General features: G+C 40.2%; 1 protein-coding gene across 3 annotated transcripts in view; it reads right to left on the reverse strand.

The window, feature by feature from the left end:
- Positions 1–1832: 1832 nt before the first annotated feature.
- LOC311261986 (metal transporter CNNM4) overlaps positions 1833–23857 on the reverse strand; it is a gene marked incomplete at its 5' end in the record, with an annotated part of 47884 nt that continues 25859 nt past the window's right edge. Inside the window, 4 exons of one of the 3 annotated variants that reach the window (XM_084361060.1) lie at positions 1833–6943; positions 7572–7750; positions 12290–12352; positions 14508–14604. In XM_084361060.1, the coding sequence (XP_084217186.1) occupies positions 6686–6943; positions 7572–7750; positions 12290–12352; positions 14508–14604 (597 nt within the window). In that variant the 3' untranslated portion in view covers positions 1833–6685. Of the gene's footprint in view, positions 6944–7571; positions 7751–12289; positions 12353–12378; positions 13242–14507; positions 14605–23857 lie in introns of those variants that run through there. The other 2 variants (XM_084361061.1, XM_084361062.1) reach the window with 2 other exon arrangements.

The following is a 23857-nucleotide window of genomic DNA, read 5'->3' on the forward strand; positions in this document are numbered from 1 at the left end:
CGTGACTCCCTGTCCTGTAATTGCTGGCCAGATTCAGAGTCGGAGCAGGACTTTCACATCCCATTAACGCTTCTTTTTTCATTAAACTTGAGGAAGTGCGCAAAAGTATAAAATGACACAATTGAGCTAATGAAATCTAAAAATCTATAAAGTTGTGTTATTCTAAAGTGCAAAGAAATGGTACTTTTATTGGAAACACTCAGAATCCACCTCCGCAGATAAGCATAAACTGTCAGCATTCGCATTGACTGGACAGTTTTAGTGTGGCCATTTTTATTTGCCTTTAATTTGATCTTAGACTTTAAATTACAAACCAAAATTTGAAACTTAACATATACTAAATTTATTGTAATTTATACTTTGTTCGGATGAGATTATTATTGTGCTGTAATTGAGTATTATGATTTTCTTCTAAAATAAAAATTCTAAAGAGAAATGTTGTACTTTTTTGCTCCTTGACATTGATATGATAGCTATAAAATGATCATTTTACATACAAAATATATTAAATATGATGTATTATAATCAATCATTGATAATTTACTGTACTGATAATAATACAAGAACATAACACTTGGACAGAGTGTCTGATGAGGACTTTACATTTGGTGCTTCATGTGCATTTTACTTACTTGTACGAGCGTGATTTTACATTGAGGTATTGCTCAATATTTCTATAGCCACTGCTCAGCTGTCCTGCTAAGCCCTCTGTGGGAGTAATGGTGGATGTAATTTAATACAATAAGAACAATGTGATGAGAGATGTCCCATTAACAAAACACTCCCAGCCGGACTCTTTTCTTCTCTGACCTGCAGCAGGTTTCTACCATGAACTCGCCCCAGTTTAATAGACAGGAGGAACATTTCATCAGATCCGGTGTAATTAGACACTATTGTGCATGTTGTATCTCTATCTTTTTTCCTTCACTGGCGTCTACTTGACACCTGCGTAACCAGTTTGACAAACAAAATGCCCAGTGATGCAACAGGATAGGAGCAGCAGCTCTGGGAATTCTCAAGCTCGAGATTCAACCCAGTTCCTCAAACAGCTGAATTTCACTTCCTCCTCCACTCCCATCCCATATGAGTCCTACCTGCCACACCGGCAGCATTAACAATAAGGACATGTTTCATCATGATTAATTGTATGTTTGTTAATGTTTCACAGGCTGTGAGGGGAGTGAGTACTGCTTCAAAGAATTCAACACGCCAACAAGGCAAGAGGAAGGCAAAACGCCAGTGAATTACTTAACAAGTGTAGCAGGGAAAAATGTGTGCACATCTTTAAATTAAGTGTTATTATCAAATATTGCAGATAACACAACATTGAGCTAATCGAGACTTATGGAGGCCCGAAACCGACAAAATGCAGTCAAGGTGACGATCAGACAATTAATTCCAATCAATAAAAAAATAATACAGAAAAATTAAAATTAAGAATTAGGAAAATATGACGCGCTATTAAAAACAGCAAGAACCTTTTTTAATCCTTTGTTCTGTCCATCAGTTGATAAAATACATTTAAAGTATATTTTAATCTTTTAATTATATTTCAGGTTTGCATTTTATTATTCAGCTCCTGGTCAGTATGAGAAAACTGATGTGTTTTTTAAGCATGTAAATCTATTCTAATAGTAAGCCAAAATAAAATGATGGACCTAAAAAGTAGCGTAACATGTCGTCTTTAAAAATATGTCCTTTCAAGTCTATATAAATTTAGCTGAGGTAGTCATTAAGTATAGTATTCGTCCATTATCAGGCAGCAGATGTTACTTTGTGTTCATCGCGGAAGAGAGAAAAGTCCTCAGAAGAAACCAGAACAATCACAAAGGTCCATAGAGAAATATATCTCAGGTTTATTAATAACTTTCTTCATCTTCAAAACTCATTAAGACATAATTATAAAACAGTATTTACACCTTGTTTCTCTGTTGTTGTTTTTTTTTTTAAAGTTTTTTTTAAAGTTACAGCATGCCAGAGAGAATGAAGGACAGTTTATTTCTTCCCCCGACGCCGGTCGCTCCATTCGCTCCGTTCCCAAATTAAATTCCATGACAAATAAAAAAAAGGATTGTTGTTTACCACAATTACTGACAGTGTTCTGAGGTACAAAAAATAACCAGACTTGATTTAGAGGCATTCACACACACACACTCACACACACATACACATATTATGAACCCTAACCCAGCACAATTTCAAACAGGCGGGGGTAGACAGGCACGCACATAAACAAAAACACCAACAAAAACAATTTAACAACAATCTCAGCCATAAAAATCCACAAAATGAACAAAAACAGTCCTTTGAAATGGGAGTGTGTGTGTTTGTCAAAAATAATTCAGGAATGAGCACAAAAAATAAGAAAAAAAAAATCAGCACAGTCATTAAAAGATGAAGGCATCAGAACGGTGAGTCAGCGAGTTCCTTAAGCTTTCTGTTTCTGAAGACATGACAGCTAAATGATTAGAAAAGCAGTGTCAGTGAAGAGATGATTATGAAATCCTGGTCAGTAACAGTATTTGCGTCAAAGCTACTGAGCCGGCAACTTTGGCAAATTTGTGGCCTTTGGGAAAATACTGCATCCCTTTGCTAAAGTGCTTCTATTTTTAATCACAGAAGAGTCCAAGTCTTTACTTCCACAGAGAACAATGACTTGTTGCAGTTTGAAAGATATGAACAGAAACATTTCTTAGAAGCAGAGCTTAAACATCAGTGGGTGGTGAAAAGCTACTTTTATTACATATTACTAGATTTTTTTTATTATAGATAAGATAAATGGGTATATGCTGTGGAACTGGAAGGTAAATTAAAAAGAATAACATTTTGTCAGCATTAAACAAAAACACATCCCATGTCTGGGAGAGGAAAAGTCAAAACAGCAGCAGGTTGCATCTTTAACGGTATTCAATAAGCTCACAGATATCCACAGTCTGCCTGAAATTACGCAATGTTTCCCAGAGGAGAAACCAGCGTTTCCACAGACCGCAGCGGCCACTGGATAGTGGAAACGTTGGACTTTTTTCACACTTGGGGGAAACAGTGAAGACAGAAACACATCCAATTTGCAGCTGGATAACATTTTTAGAAAATCACGCTGTAGAAGTCGCTCTCAACTTTTATCTCAAGATGATGTGGTGCTCAAGCTTTACGATCCAGTTCAGCAGATACCCATTTATCCTATGAATATAGATATTTAACCCCAGAAAAAGCTGGCACTTTTCAAAATGAAAGAAACCCTCTGGACAGAAGAAAACAGACTGAAAGGATCACCATGTTAGTCATCAGGTGAGCCATCATGAACGTCACCAGTGCATGAAAAGGGGCATTTTATTTTTTATTATATTTAGAACAGAATTTTTTATCTGTCACCATTTCCCATTTCAAGGAAGCTAAATTTGGAGAAAAAAAACCAAAAAAAAAAAACCAAAAAAACTGTATGGCTTCGCCCACTGAGGTTCAATCAATCGATAATATCGTATCCTAATAAGTTCAGCCTGCTGTGATTCTCACACTGTGAAGCTCCACACTGAAACATGTGTAATTGGGGACATTTTCCAGTCAAAAAAAACAATTGGACAGTACCACAATATAACAAATGATCAGGTTAACTGGACACCAGACTCAAACTGAAGTGTTTTTAAGGCAGCGTGAGGCACACCGTTTTACATTGCAGTGTGAGTCAAGCTCAGAGAGTCCCGTGGCCTCTAAAGCTTAGGTTAAATACACTGAATACAATATTGTTGGCATACTCTTGAAAACACCAGGACAGTTCAGACACAAGATGCATCAGCCCAGAAAACAAGTTATTCGAGCAGATTGCATACTCAAACACATGACTTAAAACAAGGATTTATAATAGGTTTTATCGTACTATCCATTCATGACACTGGCTGCCTGCTTCAAATGCTATTCTAAGTGTTATTTTGGCAAAAACTCGTAATGTATATCTACTTTCATTCTTACATTCACTGACTCAAAAGAGCAGTAAGTTAGTCTTCTGTGTTTTTCCAAAGCACTTGTGACATTTAGGTTTCCAAAGTAATAACCACAAACTAACAAGGCATTTCAATTCATTTGAAAACATGAGCTCACTTTGTAAAGTTTTAGTTTCAGATACGCACTGAAAATGGAAATAAAAGTACTCCATTATTCCTCTTTCAGGACAAAGGGAGCTTCTCTTGAAGAATGACTAATGCCACATGACAAGCTGAGCAGATATTTTAGTACAACCACAACAGTGCTTCATTAGCTTTACTTTAACGTAATGTCACACTGCTCGTTCGTTGAATGAAGAGAAATATAGTGATCTGGATGTGTATCCTGATGTTGATCTCAGGAGAGCAGCAACATTAAAGAAAAAAATAAATATTCACAAACTCAGAAATCTTCCATTTGTGATGATCAGTTGAAATGATATTGTTTTTAGTGTACCCACTTCCCTTTAGTCCGTATCGTCTACTCCTACTCCAGATGTCCTGTTTCCCAGAATCCCTTTTCATTTAGTGAGTAGATGAGAAGTAGTTGGAAAGTAGTGGGAAAAAAGACAACAGCGAAGCTGAAAGCAAAGCCGCAAAGACGAGAGAAACAAGTGAGAGCGATGCTGACTAAAAACACAGCATTTCATGTGGCTACTTTGCATTCTGGTACATGTAGTTGTTAGTGTGGAAACCGATCTCCACCATGGATGTCTCGCTGTGTGAGCGCTGGTACCGCCAGTACCGCCAGTACCGCCACAAAATCAAGAGTAGAAACGGGCCTTTCTCTTTGGTTTTCAAAACAAAAACGTGACGTGTGATTTACTTATGAAACACCACTGTGGCTCTGCTAGAATAAAAAAGAAAGGAAAGGAAAATCTGTCACAAGACACATAATTTGAGTTTTAGCATACGTTTTTTCTTTAAAAATCACCTCAAAACGTACAGTTAAATATAACTGGAGTGTGTGCATTGTGATAATCAGAAAATATACAACATTGTTTCCCATAAAGCTAAAATTTGGCGGAAGCCAGGGCTGAGCGGTGTGTTTGGCTGCAGAAATACAAAAACAATAAGTGTTATGGTCTGATGTTCAGTATGTGAGAGCGACCCCCTTCCCCAGATCTGATTTACAATAAAGGAAACCCAAACATAACCATTGAATGCAAAGGAACATAAATCATGTAATGAGGCAAAATAAAAAATCACATTTCCCTTCCCCCCATTGACAATAATATATACACATACACACACAGACACACATCGAACTCAATAAATAAAGTCTCAGAAGTATTTTCTAGTCAGAATGTGATCAAGCTTCCCTCTTTTGGTTTCTGTTCCCACCAAGTCTGGTGATGGCCATTTTGGTCGCATACACACACAAACGCACATACGCACAGTCAACCCACCCTCGCTTAGAAAGCAGGAAAGGACTCACCTCGTCTCACTGATCTCAAACACCTTCCACCTTTGTGAAAGCTGATTAATACACGACTGGATTTATCTGAAACTGCCCATCATGTGCTTTTTCAGATCTGTCGTTTCACAGAGAGGAGGGCTGTTTGAGAGCGTGGCGGCCACAGTTAACGTACCCTACACATTTAAATTAACACATTCATTATAATCATATTGATTGTCTTAATCATGATACAGACTGGCTGTCTATCGCTGCTAAATCTCTTAACAACTCTGGAATAAAGGCTCTGGGCTACTTGCTGCTTCTATCAAGGAAACAAGAAGGAAAATATATATATGTATATAGAAATCCACCCCAAACCCTCCTGAAGAAAAGAGTCTTGTGTGTCCGTCTCACACTGAATCCATCAATAAATATCTTGCTATAAATTTCTACGGAACATATATTACTTTGTTTGAACTCCGCTGACATGCTCGGGTCGTCTTTGTCTTCTAGCTGTATGGATAGTGAGGAGGGGATGCAGGCTGCTACACATGCGGCGGTGGGTTGGTTTGCGGCTTTCGAACCGCACTTGCATGTATGTACGTCGGCAAAGGGGAGGGCAGGGAGGGGAGGGAGGGAGGGGAGGGGAGGGCGGAGTCTCCCTGAGTCTTTGATCGGGAACAGTGAATTGGAAGCAACACTCAGGCACACACATTTAAAAACACACACACACACACACACACACACACACACACAGAGGAAGAAACTCGCCTCTGATCGCTGATAACATAGATGGGCGATAGAGGGAGGAGCTCTCTGGTCCAGACAAGCAGGTCCTTCAGATCTTTGTTGTCAGTTAATCCACTAAGGAGAACGCACGCACACACACACACACACACACACACACACACACACACACACACACACACACACACACACACACACACACACACACACACACACACACACACACACACACACACACACACACACACACTCCTTTCTGTCGATGAACTACCATAAATGAGCGGCGGGTTCGTGTTGAATCTGTTGACGCTGGAAAAGTAGATGTTCCCACGATACACTTTGGTATGTCTGCACTTGTGTGTTTCATTTTGCATATTTACACAATATGCATGCACATGGCTTGTCTCTTTATGCCTTGTCAGCTGTGCAAAGGCATGTGTCTGCATCCCCATTCACTCACACACACACAAAAACAGACACACACACACACACTCCTCCCCTCCTCAGCATACATTCGAGCGTAGTAGTGCATGCGTGCAAACGTAGGAGTATAGAGGGGGTGTCAAATGCTGTTTTCCAATTGGCTGTGGTGGTTGGCTGTGTGTGGCAAGTTCTGCTCGTTGAGGAGGAGGAGTGTCGTCTCGTCCGGCCCGTTCTCCGTAGGGGTGGAGTCCGCTCCCAGGTCCGTGATGGTGGTGTTGGCGGTGGCAGGGGGAGTGTTCTGATCCAGGCGAACCATGTTGTGTCCGCTCTCTGGGGACTGGGGCGTACTGTCCAGACGAGATGCCATCAGGCCATTCTGGTACTGGGCCCGAGTGATCTAAAAGAAAAGGCAGACGAAGGTGAGATTAAAACCAAAGTTTTCTGTCTTTGGTCTGTCAGGGTACAGCTTAGAGGAACAGATCACAATTCAAGTACGCTTGCTTTCTTGCTGAATGCCAATCTTATGTCTGAACGAATATGATAGTTGTCTCTATCTCCATCTCTCTCCCTGAGAATAAAAGATTCCCCGAAATGTCAACCAATTCCTTCAAAGGGATGAATAATAACTGCCAAAACAAAGTCAGTAAGCATTTACTTAGCAAACTGACGGATGACAGATGGATTGTTACACAATCAGAAAAGGTGTCCTTGAAAACAGTTTGAAAGAGGGCGGGCCCTTTAAAAAAAAAACACTTGGCAGGTGATTGGACGATCCATCTGTCTATCGCCATCTAACTCATCGTTAACCAATCAGATCAGCAGTAGCAGAGCACTACCACCAGCAGAGCCAGCTGCTCAATCAAACATGTCAGTAAAATGTAGAGATTGTGAAGACGAAACCGTCACTTTATTATACTTTGTGCGCTTAAATATAACGGTGGTTTAACTGTTAGTATGGCTGTGATATCAATTCTTTCCCTTCTGTATTTACTATTACTGCGTCTGGTTTACACACTACAACCAACCTTGACAAACTGCAGGTCAGTGAGCGCTCGGACGTAGAAGTCTGGCGTGTACTGCTGCGAGGGGATGCTGTTGTTGAGCTGGCTGTTGCTGCCGCTGATGGAGAGCGACTCCGTCCGGTCGGCTCCGCTCAGAGAGGCCGTGCGGTTCAACCCGCTGAGGTGGGATGGCGAGCGAAACTCTGCGGGCACACACACACACACACAGAAAAGGTTTATTATTAATTAAAAGACAGAACCGTGTAATAAAGAAACAGGAGACAGTGTTTATCACTACAGAGAGCTGCGGTGTCGGCTACACTCTACTGTTTCAAAGCCATTCATGAATTAAAGGCTCTATGATGCAAACATAAATCAGTGGAAGACCCCGAGAGGACAAGATGCAATGTACGTTCAAATGCAGGTTAATATTGATGATATGAATGAAGAACACTAATTTGTGACACACAAGGTATGATGAACGTACAAAATGACAACAGGTTAAATGGAGTCAGGGCTAAAAAAGTGGGTTAAGGTTCAGTTATTTGACACAAACTCATGACCGTCTCTACTGTACATACCCTTTGTTTCACTATTACACTACTATACTACTCACACGCAAAGTCAGTGACACACAAAATTTTCCAGTAACATAACGAGCAGTGACTCAATTTGTGTTTGTAAGGATGCCTCATACTGACCAAATTGGTCATCCACCATATTTTCAAAGAGGAAATTATTTGATTGAATGTAACTAACATGTGGCTCATTAAAGGAGACATATATGCATTTTACATTTTTTCTTCCCCTCCAGTGTTTTTTACATGTTCTTGTGAATGTAAAAGATCTTGAAAGTTAAAAAGGAAGATGCTCGCACCAACAGAAGCTCCTCTCTCCCACAGAAAACACTGTTCCTGAAACGCCTCGTCAGTAATCCTGCCTTTAATCCTGTGACTTTGTGACATCACGCTACGTTACCATGTCACACATTTGCAAAATTTATGAATAGCAGCGAGTTTGGCCCATTGATTTAGCACTGCTGCTCTGTTGTCTTTAGCGGTGCTGGCTCAGGCATGTGTGAGCTGACCAATCAGAGTAGACTGGGTATTCGGGAGGGGGATCCTTAAAGAGACAGGAGCTAAAACAGAGCATTTCAGACAGAGGGGGGCTACAGTGCTGCTGCACTGGACAGTGTGAGAGAACGGACGTGTTTTAATTAGCATTAAAGCATGTCAAATTATTATCGTAGTAACCCAAAATAAAATGATGAACCTGAAAATGAGCATCATATGTCTCCTTTAACAGATGTGGAGTTCAATCCTGTAATTCCTCTAAAGGGAGGAAAGGAGCACCAACCCCCCTCTATTTAGCATTTATCAGCAGAACATTTAATAAATGACACTTATAAGACACAAGAATGTAGTTGTCAGCAGATATAAGAGTTTATCAATATATTCAACATCGATTATAACTCCTCCTGTGGGCTGATAAACAGATAATTAATGATAATACAGTGAAATACAGTTGTAATAGTCTTAATAGGAGAAGTTACAATTAATGAGGAATACTTTATATTAATTAACACTTAAAAATGTACTTATATCTGCTCATAACTATAATATTGTGTGTTATAAACCATGTTTGAATGTTCACAGAGTGCTTATGAAAGCTAAACAATGCAGTTACAGTTAGGTGTTACCATAAATACTCATGAGTTTACTTATTTCATTCAGGTTCAGGCAGGAGTGGCTAATTCATTTTGTCCGTGACCCAAATTTGCAAGTGCAAACACGTACACGTGTTAAAATTAATTCCACTTCAGAGGAGAGCAACATCTATGAATAAATACTGAATCAAATCCAAGTTAACGAAAGGTAAATTTTTCAGTCAGTTCACACAGCTGGCACTACTTCCAGCCGGTTAGGTCTGTTACTGTACGACTCTTAGTCATAGTCGTTAAGTCTTTCTTAACAATAACACTTAATAACTGGCGAAAGACTTCCTTTGGCTTGTTATTTTCCACTCCACGGTGACTAACATCCACGTGTGTCATCCAGTTGTTTTTAATTGGCATGCTGGTTTCATCCAAACAAAGCCATACCCTCACACATGTGTCACACACACTTCACACGCATGCTCTTTACCAGCTGTGTATTATTACCAGTAGCTGTGAGTCTTCCAGCAGGGGGCCTCAGTGAGTCATAGGAAACTGTTTTACCTGGACACGTCAACTGCGTTAGTGTTCAGGGAATTAGGCTAGCTAGTTAATCCTGGATATCTACGGCTTATTTTCAAGTTAGTGGTTAGATTTCATGTAGTCAAGAGACCGTCTTTATTATGTTGATACACAAGACGGTCGCTTTTAAGATCCAGGAGGCAACTTTTATTTGTTTAGATCCTCCTGACAGGCGTGAAGGCTTTTAGCATTCATGTGACAATGTAACTGAGTCATGTAAACTTTAGATAAATAAGATGTAGGAAAATCTAAATATTTATATATTATTCATAGTGGAATTTGCAATTGACGTCAGTCTGAAAGCAGAGTTGTTTACATTGTGCAAAAACACGATGTAGGCTTTCTTGATTTTCCATTTCTAAGCTAACGTCACATTATTATACAACACAAGCTGATGTAGCCGGAAGTTTAATACTAACAGATATTTCATGATGGCTACTGCTGCACTATTTCCATTTCAAAGGCACACATTTCTTTTTATTTAGAAACATGGGAGGACATTTAAGTTGACCAACGCACTCTCAGGGCTGAGCTCTGAGAGCTCCCAAAATATCTGTATTTCATTGTTTTGAACTCTTAACACTCACAGAAAAAAGTGACCTACTGGATCTTCAACACTTTTAAAAATCAGTGAAGGTTTTACAGTTACCAAACATCTACGTGTGACCTGGTGCTCGCAGCGTGAGTTAGTGTTTTAAAAATTAAAGTGGACGAGTGATGGACCCAATTCCAAACAACAATCCTCAGCCCTGCTCTAATCCCACATCTCATTAAGAGGCAATGATCTAAATATTTTCAAGAGACTGAGTAGGTACTGGGATTACATTTGGAAGTGGGCATTTGTGATTAATTAAAAGATACTTGATTAAAGAGAAGACACTGGCTGCAGGTTTAATGAGTTTACTAAAACCTGAACTAATGTTCACTAAAAGACTACTGTCTATTTCAGCTATTAATGCTCTTTAGTCTTGAAAACTACAGTTAAAACTACAGCACAAAAGTGAGGGATAGGACAACAATAACCAAACAAAAGAAAAGAAAAAAACATCTGTATTAAAAAATCCCAGGCTGCATCTCAATAGCTCCACATACTCTTCTTCATTCAGTGATCTTACACGTCTGTACTGTAAGAAAACCATCTGAAGCTATTAAGATGCATCCAGAGTTGACGCTGCAAAGAGCAGACAGCTTTACCGCTCGAGTCCCATCTGGCCGTCTTGTGATGTTGTCCTATCCGTCTCCATTTTATCTTAGGATGTGCCGTGTGATCATGGCCAGTCCCCAAGTGTCCTGTCAATTTAACAACTGTGCTGACATTTTGGCAGATGTGCTCTTTGATCAACTTTCTCACTTTGCAGTAACAACCTCTGCGCCTCCTCTGAGCTTCTTCTTCTAGTGTTGACGTCTAGCTGCCCATCTCTTATTTTCCTGCTTCTTTGAATACAGGCTGAATTTTCCATTTCATTCAGAAGAACAGAATCGAGTCTTTCTCAGTCTGAAATCTTCTCTCTATCAACCTGTCCCCGCAGAATCACATCATGTCATTTCTTTTTTTGTCATGATTTACTATGACTTTACATAAACACGTCAAATATAAAAAGTCTAAAATCAAATATCCTTATTAGTTTTTTTTTGCTTATCTTTTGTTATCATAACAAGGATATTATGTACTCGGGCTACAAGATTATTATTGTTTCACATTTATCCCCGTATGGACTTGGGCATGTCTATACTACAACAATACTTTGTTGTTTGTTAATGGCCAACATATTCACGATGCTGTGTACAAGCAACATTATTAAATATAAGTATTCAAATACAAAAATATAAACATATTAAATTTTTTTTTTCCAACGGCAGAAACAAAAAGCGGATCATCATCACTTTCTTTCCTAAAGTTCGAGCAGACGAACGTTTTCGTGACGGCAAAAACTTTCATTCGTGCTGCATGGTAACATGAACGCTGACCTACGCCTACATGTGTCATCTGTGAATAGATTAACTCGCCACCTCCTCACTGCCTCCCACTCCTAGTCACGCAACTAAAAAAGGTAACTCAACAAAACCAGGTGTAAATGGGGTCATTTGGATTAAACAAAGAGCTCATCTGCCAAAAAGTAACTGTCATTTTGTAACTGTGTGCCATCCTTAAAAGGGTGAGTCTACATTAAATCACATAGGCAAGAAAACTGCTGCAACACTGATGCACAATATTGGCCACAAGACCATCAGTGATGTCATGGCACTCATTTTAATATGATAGACATCACTGATTGGGGCGTATATAGGATTGCAACCCATGATCTATTGTTTTGACCCTTAAAGAGCAGCGCAAGAGCAATTTTCTGCCTGATCTCTGATCAGGTGTTAATTGATCCATCAACACATTTCTAAGGTAACATACAAAAATTTCAGATCCACACCTGGCGAAACATGAGCCAGGTCAGCCCACCCACCCCTGAGCCCCATTCTCGGTGTTAAAGGACCCAGACATGCCGGAGTTTACCTGGCAACCGAGAGAACAGAGAAAACCTCTTAAAGGAGAGGAGGCGAGGACGAGGTGCAGCCACTGAGAGGAGAGACAGGAGGGAGGAGGTGATCGATGGGACAGAGGGAGGAGGGGGGGTGAAGGGGAGGGAGGGATAGTGAGTGAGACAGTGGGAGACAGAGGGACAGATCTGCGCCCAGACCGGGCGAGGAGCATGCAAAACCACAGAGAAATTCTACTCCAGGAACATCACACGTCAGACTTCAGGGCTGAGGATTGTTGAAATGGGTAAAAAAAGGCTGACGTTGATGAAAAGGAAGGAAGGAAGTTTGCAAAATTAGGAAATGATGCCTCACAAAACTCTCTCTCTCTCTCTCTCTCTCTCTCCTCCCGAAGCACCTGAAAGAGTGAGCTTTTGTGTATTGGATGACAAGGAGAAAAAGAAACAAGAATAATGTTGTGATCAGACAACATTTATGTGTTTGAAGGTGGTCGTTGTGTTAAATTAGGGGTGTATGGTGCATTAGACTGCTGCCATTATGATCCACATGACATGCAAAGGTGATCAGGGCCCCTTTCTCTTCCACCATGTTTAAATTTGTGCACCAGCTAGCTAATGCTGTTATTTATCAGCATCATGGTTTAAAATCAATAAATCATAATAAGGAATAAGTAAACAAGATTATAACTTCCAGTACTTGATAGCTTTCAGTGCTAAGGACAAATTTCGGTCTGCTCCATCTAAGTATTTCACTTTGATACCCTTTTAGTCACAGAGGTTGTCAAACATGGCAGAAGAAGGCCAGAAGACTCTTGACATGCTCCGTCTTTACTCACGAGGATAAAAAAGACTGTAAAAAGAGTAGCAGACAGAGATTTGGAAGGAAAGTGAAAAATGGAAGAGTAGACATAGACATGAATGAAAAGATGAAACTGACACAAGTAGACAGCGGACAGAAAAAGCTGACAGCTGAATGTCAACAACAGAAACAAGAAAAAAAAACAGAGCAAAATTGGCAGCGGGATAAAAGATAAAAGTGACGTTTTGTTATTAAGGGAGTGAAAGTGTGTGTGTGTGTGTGTGTGTGTGTGTGTGTGTGTGTGTAAGAGAGAGAGATAGAAGAGGACAGAAAGGAGGGGAGGAGTTCAAAGGTCATCAGCAAAATGCACTTCATCTAGCATATGAGTCTTTCAAACCTTCCTCGCTGCTTGAATTAAACCAAAAAGCTCTGGTTTTGTTACCATTGTTGTTTCTATCGTGTCTGCGCCTTAAATCTGAAATCACACAATTTGTTTAAACATGCTGCATGTTTACCGTCAATCAGACAAAGACATGCATGCATCACATGGTGTCATACGAGGCAAATTCGACCCATCAGCATTTCTCTCCACTGTCCCTCTGTAGGTGTTAATGTTTAATCTGCAGCTGCTCCATCTGTATTTAATATTAATGAGTGAGCGCCAAATGTTTAATTAAAAAGGTCCTGTAGCAAGATTATAACTTGTTAGCAGTATATTTTATTTGCTGTTTTTTTGTAATGCTTTGCAGCACTCACAGAAATCCTAAAGGAAAGAAGGAAGTGACGCTGCAGCTACATTTGTCTACAGGTATCACTTAAATTTAATGCCTTTTGCCACCTTTTCAGGACAATTTTAAAACCAAATTTAAGACAGTTTTTTCCATGTGTATGTGTAGTTTTTATGTAGGAATATAGATATCAGAGCAAGTTAGGTTAATCCACATTTTTGCAGGTATCAGGTAAGTGCAAGTAAGAAGAGCTTGAATCCCTTTGACCAAAAGAAATTGTTGTAATTAAGTTAAAATCTAAAACTATTTAAAATTTAATCAGAAGACATTTTAAGACTTTTTAAGGTCCTGAAGACAGACTGTGAATGGGGTAAAATAACATATAAATCATCCACAGCTGGTAAAACAATCTTTTATACCTGGAGTCACGACAGGTGTTGCCTCTTGCATTACTAAACTATGATTTGTTGTTATTCATTGCTTCTACTTAAGGATTACTGATGCTCCTAAAATAGAAAAAACATGGTTAATACAAATGTCTTCATCAAATAAACATTTCACTGTCTGCTTCACATTTATGACATCAAAATAAGCTGTTGTTTTGTACCACCAGGTGGCAGTAGAGGCATTTAAACCAGAGGGGAGGAGGCGAGAGGAGAGGAGAGGAGAGGAGAGGACAGGAGAGGAGAGGAGAGGTTTAGGACTCACCCAGTGTTGGAGCGCTGAGCGCCATGACACCGTAGAATGAGAAAGGTCCCGTCTCAAACTTCATGTTCTCGTTGCCGGCCTCCACCTCCACTCGTCCCTAGGTGGAGACAAAATAAGAACAAACACGGATGATGTGAGATAAATTACAACTGTGACAACTACAACAATAACAACAACATCCATTTATCACTGGTGCGACTTACTCTGCAAACTGCAGCTCATCATTACTGTCTCAGTACAAGCAGTGAAGCAGCCATTTTTAGTTTGAGATAGTATGTTTGCACTACATCCAAGAATGGACTACAGATGTTTTTGTGCTTCATACATTTACTTTAAAGTTGATCTTTTTAAAAGGTGCAAACATTTTTCCTGGACTGTCACTCTTTCTGAAAGTGAAAGACCACTGAAACATCATGTGACGCCATAAAAACAAGTGACTGAAAGTCATGTGAATTGTTTACATTTTTTGGCAGCTTATCAGCTCCTTTAGGGTCCAGAAGCTGTCGAGTGATCACATCATGACTCCACTTCCATCATAAACAGAACTAAGGCTGCAACAAATGATTATTTCCTTGAGTAATTGATTAGTAGTTGTCTACTGTCAATGAAGTTATCCTTTCCTTCTTGATGTTTTGTTGTACTACCACCAGTTGAAAACCCCAAAAGATATTCACTTTACGATCATGTATGACAAAGAAAATTGTTGATGTCTGACATTTGAGATTCTGAAACCAGCAATTTTTTTGATCAAACACACTGAAGAGCGTTAATTGTTGTTAAACACTCTTGTGGAAGGTCCAGAGGCACTGAAACGTCAGGAAAAAGAATAATATGTGACGCTGAGCAAGAGCAGTGTGCGGGATAATATTGTTAATTTTGCTTAAAAATGATCAAAATAGTAGTTCTTAGTTTTTTAGTTCATCAGCCGATCAATTAATTGAATAACTGCTAAAGCTCGACACAAACCAACAAAAGACAACACTGGACTGGATGATAACGAAGACTACACTGCCTTGTCATCCTGACTCTCAGATTCATGAAATTACAGTGTTTGGCCTCTAGAGGGCGTCGCAATCACAGGTCAAAACAAGGCAGTATACAGTATTTATTAGTGACTGTCCTCCGGAGAGGCTCTGGTGGCTCATTTGTGGGAAGAAACCCGTTCACTTTGTCCTTGATTACACACTCGTACACACTCTACGGATCAGGATTTTGATCAGGAACTTGAAAAGAGATGCGACTGAAGGGGGAGGATGTGATGCTAATGAGGAGAGGACGGAGGCCGAGCTGCAAGAGTGTCTTTGTCAGATCAAAATCAAGGTTGCACAGACGTGGGATGGAGACATTAGAGTCAGAGGGGGAGAAGAGGAGGTGAGTGAGAGGACAGAGGGGTGTTAAGGAGGCCTCTGTGTTGGTACAGTGAGTTGGCCTGAATCGGCCGGCTGGAATGTGTGAACTGCAGCAACAACACAGCACAGTTAATCCACACTGTCATCCCTCCTTCCCTCCATCCCTCCATCCTCCCATCCCCCCACGCAGGGACGGAGCTGATGAAAGCAGAGCAGGTGGTAAAATAAAAGTGAGACCAGAAGAAAGGACAAACAAGACAGGGCAGGGAGCTCGCTGTTCATTACAGTGACGACTCAATTCGGAAAGCCAGTTTAAGATCTTTTATTCCGAGGTGCAATTTCATTTCAGCAAGAGGTATTTATCTGCAGAGATCTGATGTGTGGAGTATAAAACTACTGATGGGTTCAGTTTTACAATGTCTTGTGCTGCCAACTGTTCCCCAAACCTGACTTCAATTGAAAAGCTAGTCCAGATTTTAAGGTTTTCCAAACATCAAATATGTCCGAATGAGCTGTAGTGATTTGGACTTAAAATGACGTGCAAAACATTAACAAGAGTAATTTCCTTTTGAGCTTACAGCGCAGCTATAAATCACATCTTGGGGTTAATAATTCACTCAGTCTGAGCTGCATTGGAATAAGCATGAATAGAATACAAGTTTAATGGTTTGATGACCTAGAATGAAACATTTTAAAGGATGTATATTCAAGTTTAAGGGAGAAATGAAAGCGTTTATGAGGTGTGCCAGGTTGTGTTCGTTTTACTCAACTGTATGTACCATCACTGACCCTCAGATGAGTAACAAACCAAAGGTCCTTCAGCTTAACATCAGTAAGAAATAAGTGTAATAAGCATAAACGGGACAGTCAAATCCGACTGCCTGATTCAATCCTGCGTACATTTCTCTTTAAGGCCTCCTGGAATGAGCTGCTGTGACAGAGAGCGACCATTAACAAACATAAATGATCTGATATAACCATCGCTCGTGCTATTTTAGGGTGCGTGCCAATTTAGAAACCTGGCTCGGGTATTAGAGGAGAAGCTGGGGAGCGAGTGTGTCTGTCGCTGAAGTTAACAAGTCGGCTGCTCCCGTCACAAACGCTGTGCTGAATTAAGCTCACAACATCTCCCCGCGGCTCGACAGCGAGCGCTTCACAACTGATGTCAACACCGATTAGAACTTTTAACTCAACACTGCTTCGACAATGCAGATACATTTTAAAGTACAAGTCTGACTTGTTTTTTTACACTGAACAACTCTGGTCGGCTGATTTTATCCCTAAAACATCCCAACAACTCTCAACTGAACGCTGCCTGCTCACTCAGAGATGCCATGAAGATGTCAATGAAAGCCATTTTATCAAGCATTTCGGTGGCCCTTGGCTGCATGTCTTCCCCCCTCACTCACCTGCTATCCTGTCTAGTTCAACAAGCTGTCCTGTCTAAAATAAAGGCTAAAGGTTTTCCTCTGACAACAGCTTGTTTGCCTACGTTATTATGTTATATATTAAGTTAAATTACTGTGTATAAACAAGACGTGTTTTGCAGTGTCCAATCATGTGTGTCCAGGCAAAAAAAATGTGGACTGTCACACCTTTAGGCTGGTACTTAGTCAAGGCATGTACATCACTCACAATGCTGTTTGTTCTCATGTTTCCTTTGTGTTTCATGAACATGCTTCAATGTTCAAAAATAGATTCTTCAGCTGCATTTTGTGCAGAAGGTGAAAACAAAGCTCCGTAATGAGGACAATCCTTCCAGCTGTCAACGCTCAGCTCGTAGCGCGTGGTGATGGTAAAGGTAAATTCACTGGGCATGAATGTCTTTGCCGCGACGCACTGGTCTGAATTCATCCAGTCACACACATTCACACCCGCTCTGTGCAACCACAGGCTTCTACCTTTTGGCCGCTGAGTAAGCAGAGGTCAAATTCCTTGCTCAAGGACATTCACCACCAACCTCTTCTGGCTTTTTCACTTTATTGGAACGGTAGATGGTAAAGAAAAATCAACCACCAGGGTGACATGGAAACTCTGTCAGTCCAGTAATTTGGCCAACTGATCTGTGTCTTTCATGATCCTACATCACTCCAACATCTACTCCTCTGTTGCGTGACTTCTTCATCTGACACTTAATGCAAAGGTTAAACCTCGGTGGCTCCATCGCCAGCTCTCTGCCACTTAAAGTCTATCAGCAGATTTGGAAAGATGCTAATCACCTCTCGACATATGGTCAACTTTGCGTGTATGCGACCATCGGCTGGGGTCAAATACTTGGCCTGTAACATGTGCACGTACACAAAATAAACAACTCGCACATGCCTCACGAGTTTGCAGAGAGGGGGCTGACTCCGGGCGATTTGCAGCCGTCCGCACTGCTGCATGGCTGGTGTTTAATTTAAAGGGAGGCATGGGGAAGGGTGGAGGGAAAGAATAGAAACAGAGAGAGGCGGAGGACAGGAGGAGGGAGAGGTGTAAAGCCTGCCGGTGCGCCTGTCAAACCAGTTTTCCTAGATCTGCACTGACAGTACAGCCTGCCAACACTTAGAATAATGTACCGCACCAACATTGGGCATCTATTAAAAAACAGGCCTTGAGCAGGTCACTGTGGTCCACAGAGAATCGACCCAGGTCACAGGCTTTCATCAACCCATTTCTCTGATATGAGAAATAACGGTGGACGGAGTCACTGTTTGTGGTGCAATAAAACGTTCTTCAGACTTAAATTAAAAAAGCTGATAAAACCACTTAAACTTTGATGTGTCAAAGGGCAGACTAGTGAAGTCTGACGCACGTTTGATGATGTAAGACGATGAACATGCGTGTGCTGGCAGGTGGCTGCAGAAGACAATGGATTGCGCAACACTTGCTTTATTATTATAAGAAACAACACACAAACTTCCTAAGCAACACTACCTGAATATTGCACTGTTACAAAATCCAGCATGTGAAATTATGGTAACTTATTTTGAACACTTTTCAAACTGTTTATAAAGTTTTAAAAAGGTCTTAGATTAGGCTAAATGCTTCATCACACACTATGGGAGTCAACCTATTATTCATCATTTTATTAATAATTAAATCTTTTTTTTTAAATTGTGTTATTTTACCATTAATATTAAATCAAATAGAAAATAAACTGCTTAATTTGTCTGAATTTAAACTCCTTAAAGGCCCTGAAAAACAGTTTTTTTCAGTCAGTGGCTGAGGTCCGACATGAACACAAAATTATCTGCCAAAGTTGGAAACGTTCACACGGGATTTCTATATTTATGCGTTTGTCTCTATGTGTGTGTTTTTCACTGGTTTGAAGCGGATGAGGCTCAGCCGGTAAAAAGACGATGTCACATACTACTACTTCCAAAACAAATCACAGTTAAGGAATATTTGAATGAAAATCTGATGGCAGTTGTGGTAATGTTTGCTTATTTGTCCAGCACTGACAATCTTTCATTTCATCAAACTTCCTCTTTTTTTTTTTTTTCGAGTGAATATCTCAAGGTTTTCAATGATATTAAACATGTCGGGCTGAATTTTGGGAACGTGTGTAGAAAATGAAGCACGAGGCATTACAACATTTTCATGTGATGTATGGTGCGGACATGGGTTTCAATATTTCCATCAATGTAAACATCATATACCTTCAGTGAAGAGCTAAAACAAGACGCCACAGAATATAAACAGTACTGTCAGACAATATAGAACAATACTTTTTCAAACCTTTAAGCTACTTGAAGTCTAAAAAGGGGGGAAATCTATGACTGCAGGGTTAATCTCTGATTATCTACATGCCTTTCCAAAATGCTTTCACACAAGGCTTTTTATTTTTTATGGACAAATCTGTTTTCCAGCAGCGCTTTTAGTCCTTATCTGCCATCAAAGTCCACACTGAGAATACATGTGCAACCTCAACACTACTAGTTTTTAAAGGAAACAATAAAAAACTTCCATGCATGAGTGTGATAATAAACCTCAGAGGACATGATACTTTGACTTCATTACAATAAAGCACAATGTCTTACTCATTTCTAACTCTGTTGAAGTTCAACAGGAGTGTGAGATTCTGGTTGTGTGTTTATGCTCAGACATGTGCAGGAGCAGCTCTGTAGGTTGGTCTTGGCCAAAGTTCAAGTCGGCGCATTATGACTCATCAACAACGTGAGCGAGAACTTTGTGTCTCCATCCATCAAACTGACACACATCAAGGTGCTGATGTATGTTATCCCAACGACTCTCAAACACAGCCCTCTTTGTGACCTTGAGTGATGGTTTATTACTGGACTGTGGCTGCTAAACAAGAGGCAGGCGCCTGAAGAGTTTTCTATTTCAGGGATGAGCCAAAACAAGGTCAGTGTAGGCAGAGAGGTTAAGTCTCAAAAAAGGTAGAGACAGCAGAAGAATTATAACAGAGCCGCTAGGAAGAAAAGAAGAAATAAGAAGAAGAAATTAAGAAAGTGACTATACAGTATCTAAACGATTACAGAAGTCTGAGATGCCATTATAACGACGTTCATCGAGAGCCCCCGCAACAAAAAACAAAAAACGAAAACGAGAAATCAGATGATAAGACAAGTTTTAAACAAGCCAACAGTGCAGACTGATCATCTAAATCTCTGAGACAAACAGAAAGTTGTTCTGCAAACTACTATGTATGTTTCGTGCATCCCTAGAAAATAATAAGTAGTATTGTATGGGAATTAACTTTCAGGGTACTTACTTTAAAGTTTTTCTTTTTCACATTTTACCAAAGTTTCATGTTACCAGCCACCAAAATCCATTCCTGCAAATTTGACAAGTTTTACAAATTCTACATTTCGACCAAGTGACTTTGGAAAGACGTTCAACACCTCTGCATATACATATTTCTAATGCTCAAAAAGACCAATAATAAATCTTATAGGACCAAGCAATCAACTGCCAAGAAGAAAAGAAAACAAGAAAAGCATCATTGGAGGAGGCAGGGGAAGAGAAAAATATCCCAAGTCCCATTCAAAGGAATCATTAAGAAAACATTCCTAACAACTACTTAAAGATAATTAACGGAGGGTTAATTAACCTCAAAGAAGAAATAAACCTGATTAAAAGCTTTGACAATAAAAATCGAACATTTTTATGTTCGTACCAAGGCATAAAGTTTCTATTTCCAGCTCCAGGATAATAATGTTGACAGTTCACAGTAAAAAGGGTCCTACTCATCCAATTCTTTCATTGTTTTTAATATTAAATATTAAAAATAAATACCAATACATTGAATGATTCCATGAATTAACTGACATGATGACATGGGCTGGAGTAATACTGAGGAGCAGACCATTTTAATGTACTGAGATAAGGCCTTGAGAGTGTAGTTTAAGCATTGAGAGGGAGTCGTCCGGTTGCTAAACAAGGAAGCATTGAAGAAAACTGCTGGAATTGGGCCATGCAGATGCTAAACAATGAGGGAGGAGCAAAGTATTGGAATGGGGCCTCCCTGTGAGTGCAGGGAAAGGCCAAATATGTTTGTGTGAAAATACAATTCAGAGACAAGATGAAAAAATACAAATCCATACTGTCTGAGGATATTGTATGTGTGTGTGTGTGTGTGTGTGTGTGTGTGTGTGTGTGTGTGTGTGTGTGTGTGTGTGTGTGTGTGTGTGTGCGTGCGTGCGTGTGTGCGTGTGTGCGTGTGTGCGCGTGTGTGCGTGTGGCTGTGATGACCCCCCAGGAGAGGTCAGAGGAATCACTGCCCTTGGTTTGTTAATAACTTATAAAAAAAAACAGTATGGGGCCCCCTGAAACCAAACCAAACACACACACACACACACACACACACACACACCTCCTGACAGTATTGGTGAGATCGTGGTTGTGTGTGTGCCGTCAGCCCCGGTGTTTAGTGGTTTGTGACCGTGTGTTTGTCATAAAATGAACCGCTGACTTCAGTTACGGCTGATGTCAAGCTGAACAGTTTCCTCCAACAGTTTGTGCAAAGTCACTGAGTCATTTATACTATGACACACACACACACAGATTTCTTTGCTGACAAGTAACAGTGTGAGTCAGTGTCAACGTACATCCCTCCACAGGTCTGATTGTCAAGCGCCAAGGGTGTGATGTCACTGTCTCACACACACACACACACACACACACACACACACACACACACACACACACACACACACACACACACACACACACACACACACACACAGTCTTCTTTTAAGTCTGGGAATATTTCTTATTCTCACAGGACAGACATTTTTCCAGCTCTTGTCCACAACAGGAAGAGTTGCTCACAAATATGTTGTGACCAAATTATCCTGGAATGTTAAGTACAACAACAACAAAAGAGTTCGGGCTGATCGACCACTTACAGTGATAATGTTGATCTCTTATTCTAAAAGTAGAAAACGTTTGGGTCGTTTTTGTAGTGGTCACAAAATACACAGACTTAAGAAGATGAATGCACTGATATTATCACCGAATATTGGCCTATCAGAGATATAACAGTATCGGCATGAATGTTGTCTAATATGCACTGATATGATTTTTTTTTTACAAAACCTAATGCAGTTAAAGACTCTTGGGGTAATTTATAATTATAAAATTCCCAGTGAAGTGTACTGTTTGAGTGCACTGAAGTCACTTCGGACCATAAAGCTTTTTGGTAAACTGTAAAATATCCTGCCTCCATTACACATCTTTGTCAAAAGTGTTTGATGACCACATTTGAGGAATTGCAAAATCATTAGGCTTCCCGCGGTGTTCCCCGTGCTACACAGGGGTCGGGCACATACTGAATGTATAACTGGCCCAACGAGCCCATTTTGCTGTTTTAAAAATCAAATATTAGTCAGATGACAGATGCCATCATTACAAAGTACCGCAGGCGTTTAGTCGCAGCGGGGCCAGCAGCAGAGTTGCAGGAGTCACATTTCTCCTATAAAGTGACGAGATTAAGGAGAATTGATGGTGGAGGATTTGGTGTCAAAACGGAAAAGCAAAAGTGCCTGTTTGGCAATATTTCAGATTTAACCTCAATGCTAATTGGGAACCTGATAACCTTAATGAGTGAAAAGGAGTTGGTTAACTCACTGAGAAGTTAGAGATATGCAGCCTGCTGCCCGCGGCTCCTCATCTAACAGCACCTTTTTTCCATTTACTCCATCACAAAAAATATCATTCACTGGAGCACTGCACATCATCAGAACAACATAGTGATGAAAAAGGAAAATGATCCTGACTTTTACCTGCTTAAGAATCTTCCACTAATAAACTCACTTCAGACCTTCAATTTGCAGATTTGACTTGTCTACACAATATATTAAGCTTGGTACTGAATTGGAAACCAGGAGACTTACAACAACAACAACAACAACAACAAGCAAAGGAAAAAAGTATAATGAAGGTTGATAACCTAAAAATACCATCCCCCTTTTCTCTCAAATGTATTTCCTGTGTAAGACAAAACAACAACCACGCTAGTTCCCGACGTGGGCTAAACATCACTCCTTCCTTTCATTCAGACTTTGTTTAATCAAAACATTTTTCAAGGTCTTGAAATGCCCAACTTCAAATGTCAACACATCTCCAGAAGCTGAATGAACCTTGTGAACACAACAGTGACCTGACTGCCCATTCAGACTCACTCTGTTCTGTGAGAATCACAGAGCGTCTTTATAGACACATGAATCATGCTGCTCATAAACAAACAGCTCGTCTGCTGACACGGAGGATCACACACACACACACACACACACACACACACAAACAAACACACATACACACACAAACGTACACATGCTATAAAAGGAGTGGAACAAGGACAGTGAATATCTGTATTTGAGGTTTTTAGTTCTCATGAGTCTACTGGACTCCCACACATCAGACATACATACACATGTTATTATCAGCATCGCCGTGGTTTCCAAGAAGCACATAGGTCTGGTCAATATATAAGATATCTATCATTATTGTGACATCTCAGATTTTGGATATCATTATATCACGATATGGTGTAGG

Source organism: Pagrus pagrus (genome assembly GCF_965226575.1).
Source record: "Pagrus pagrus genome assembly, chromosome: 8".
Lineage (NCBI taxonomy): Eukaryota > Metazoa > Chordata > Actinopteri > Spariformes > Sparidae > Pagrus > Pagrus pagrus.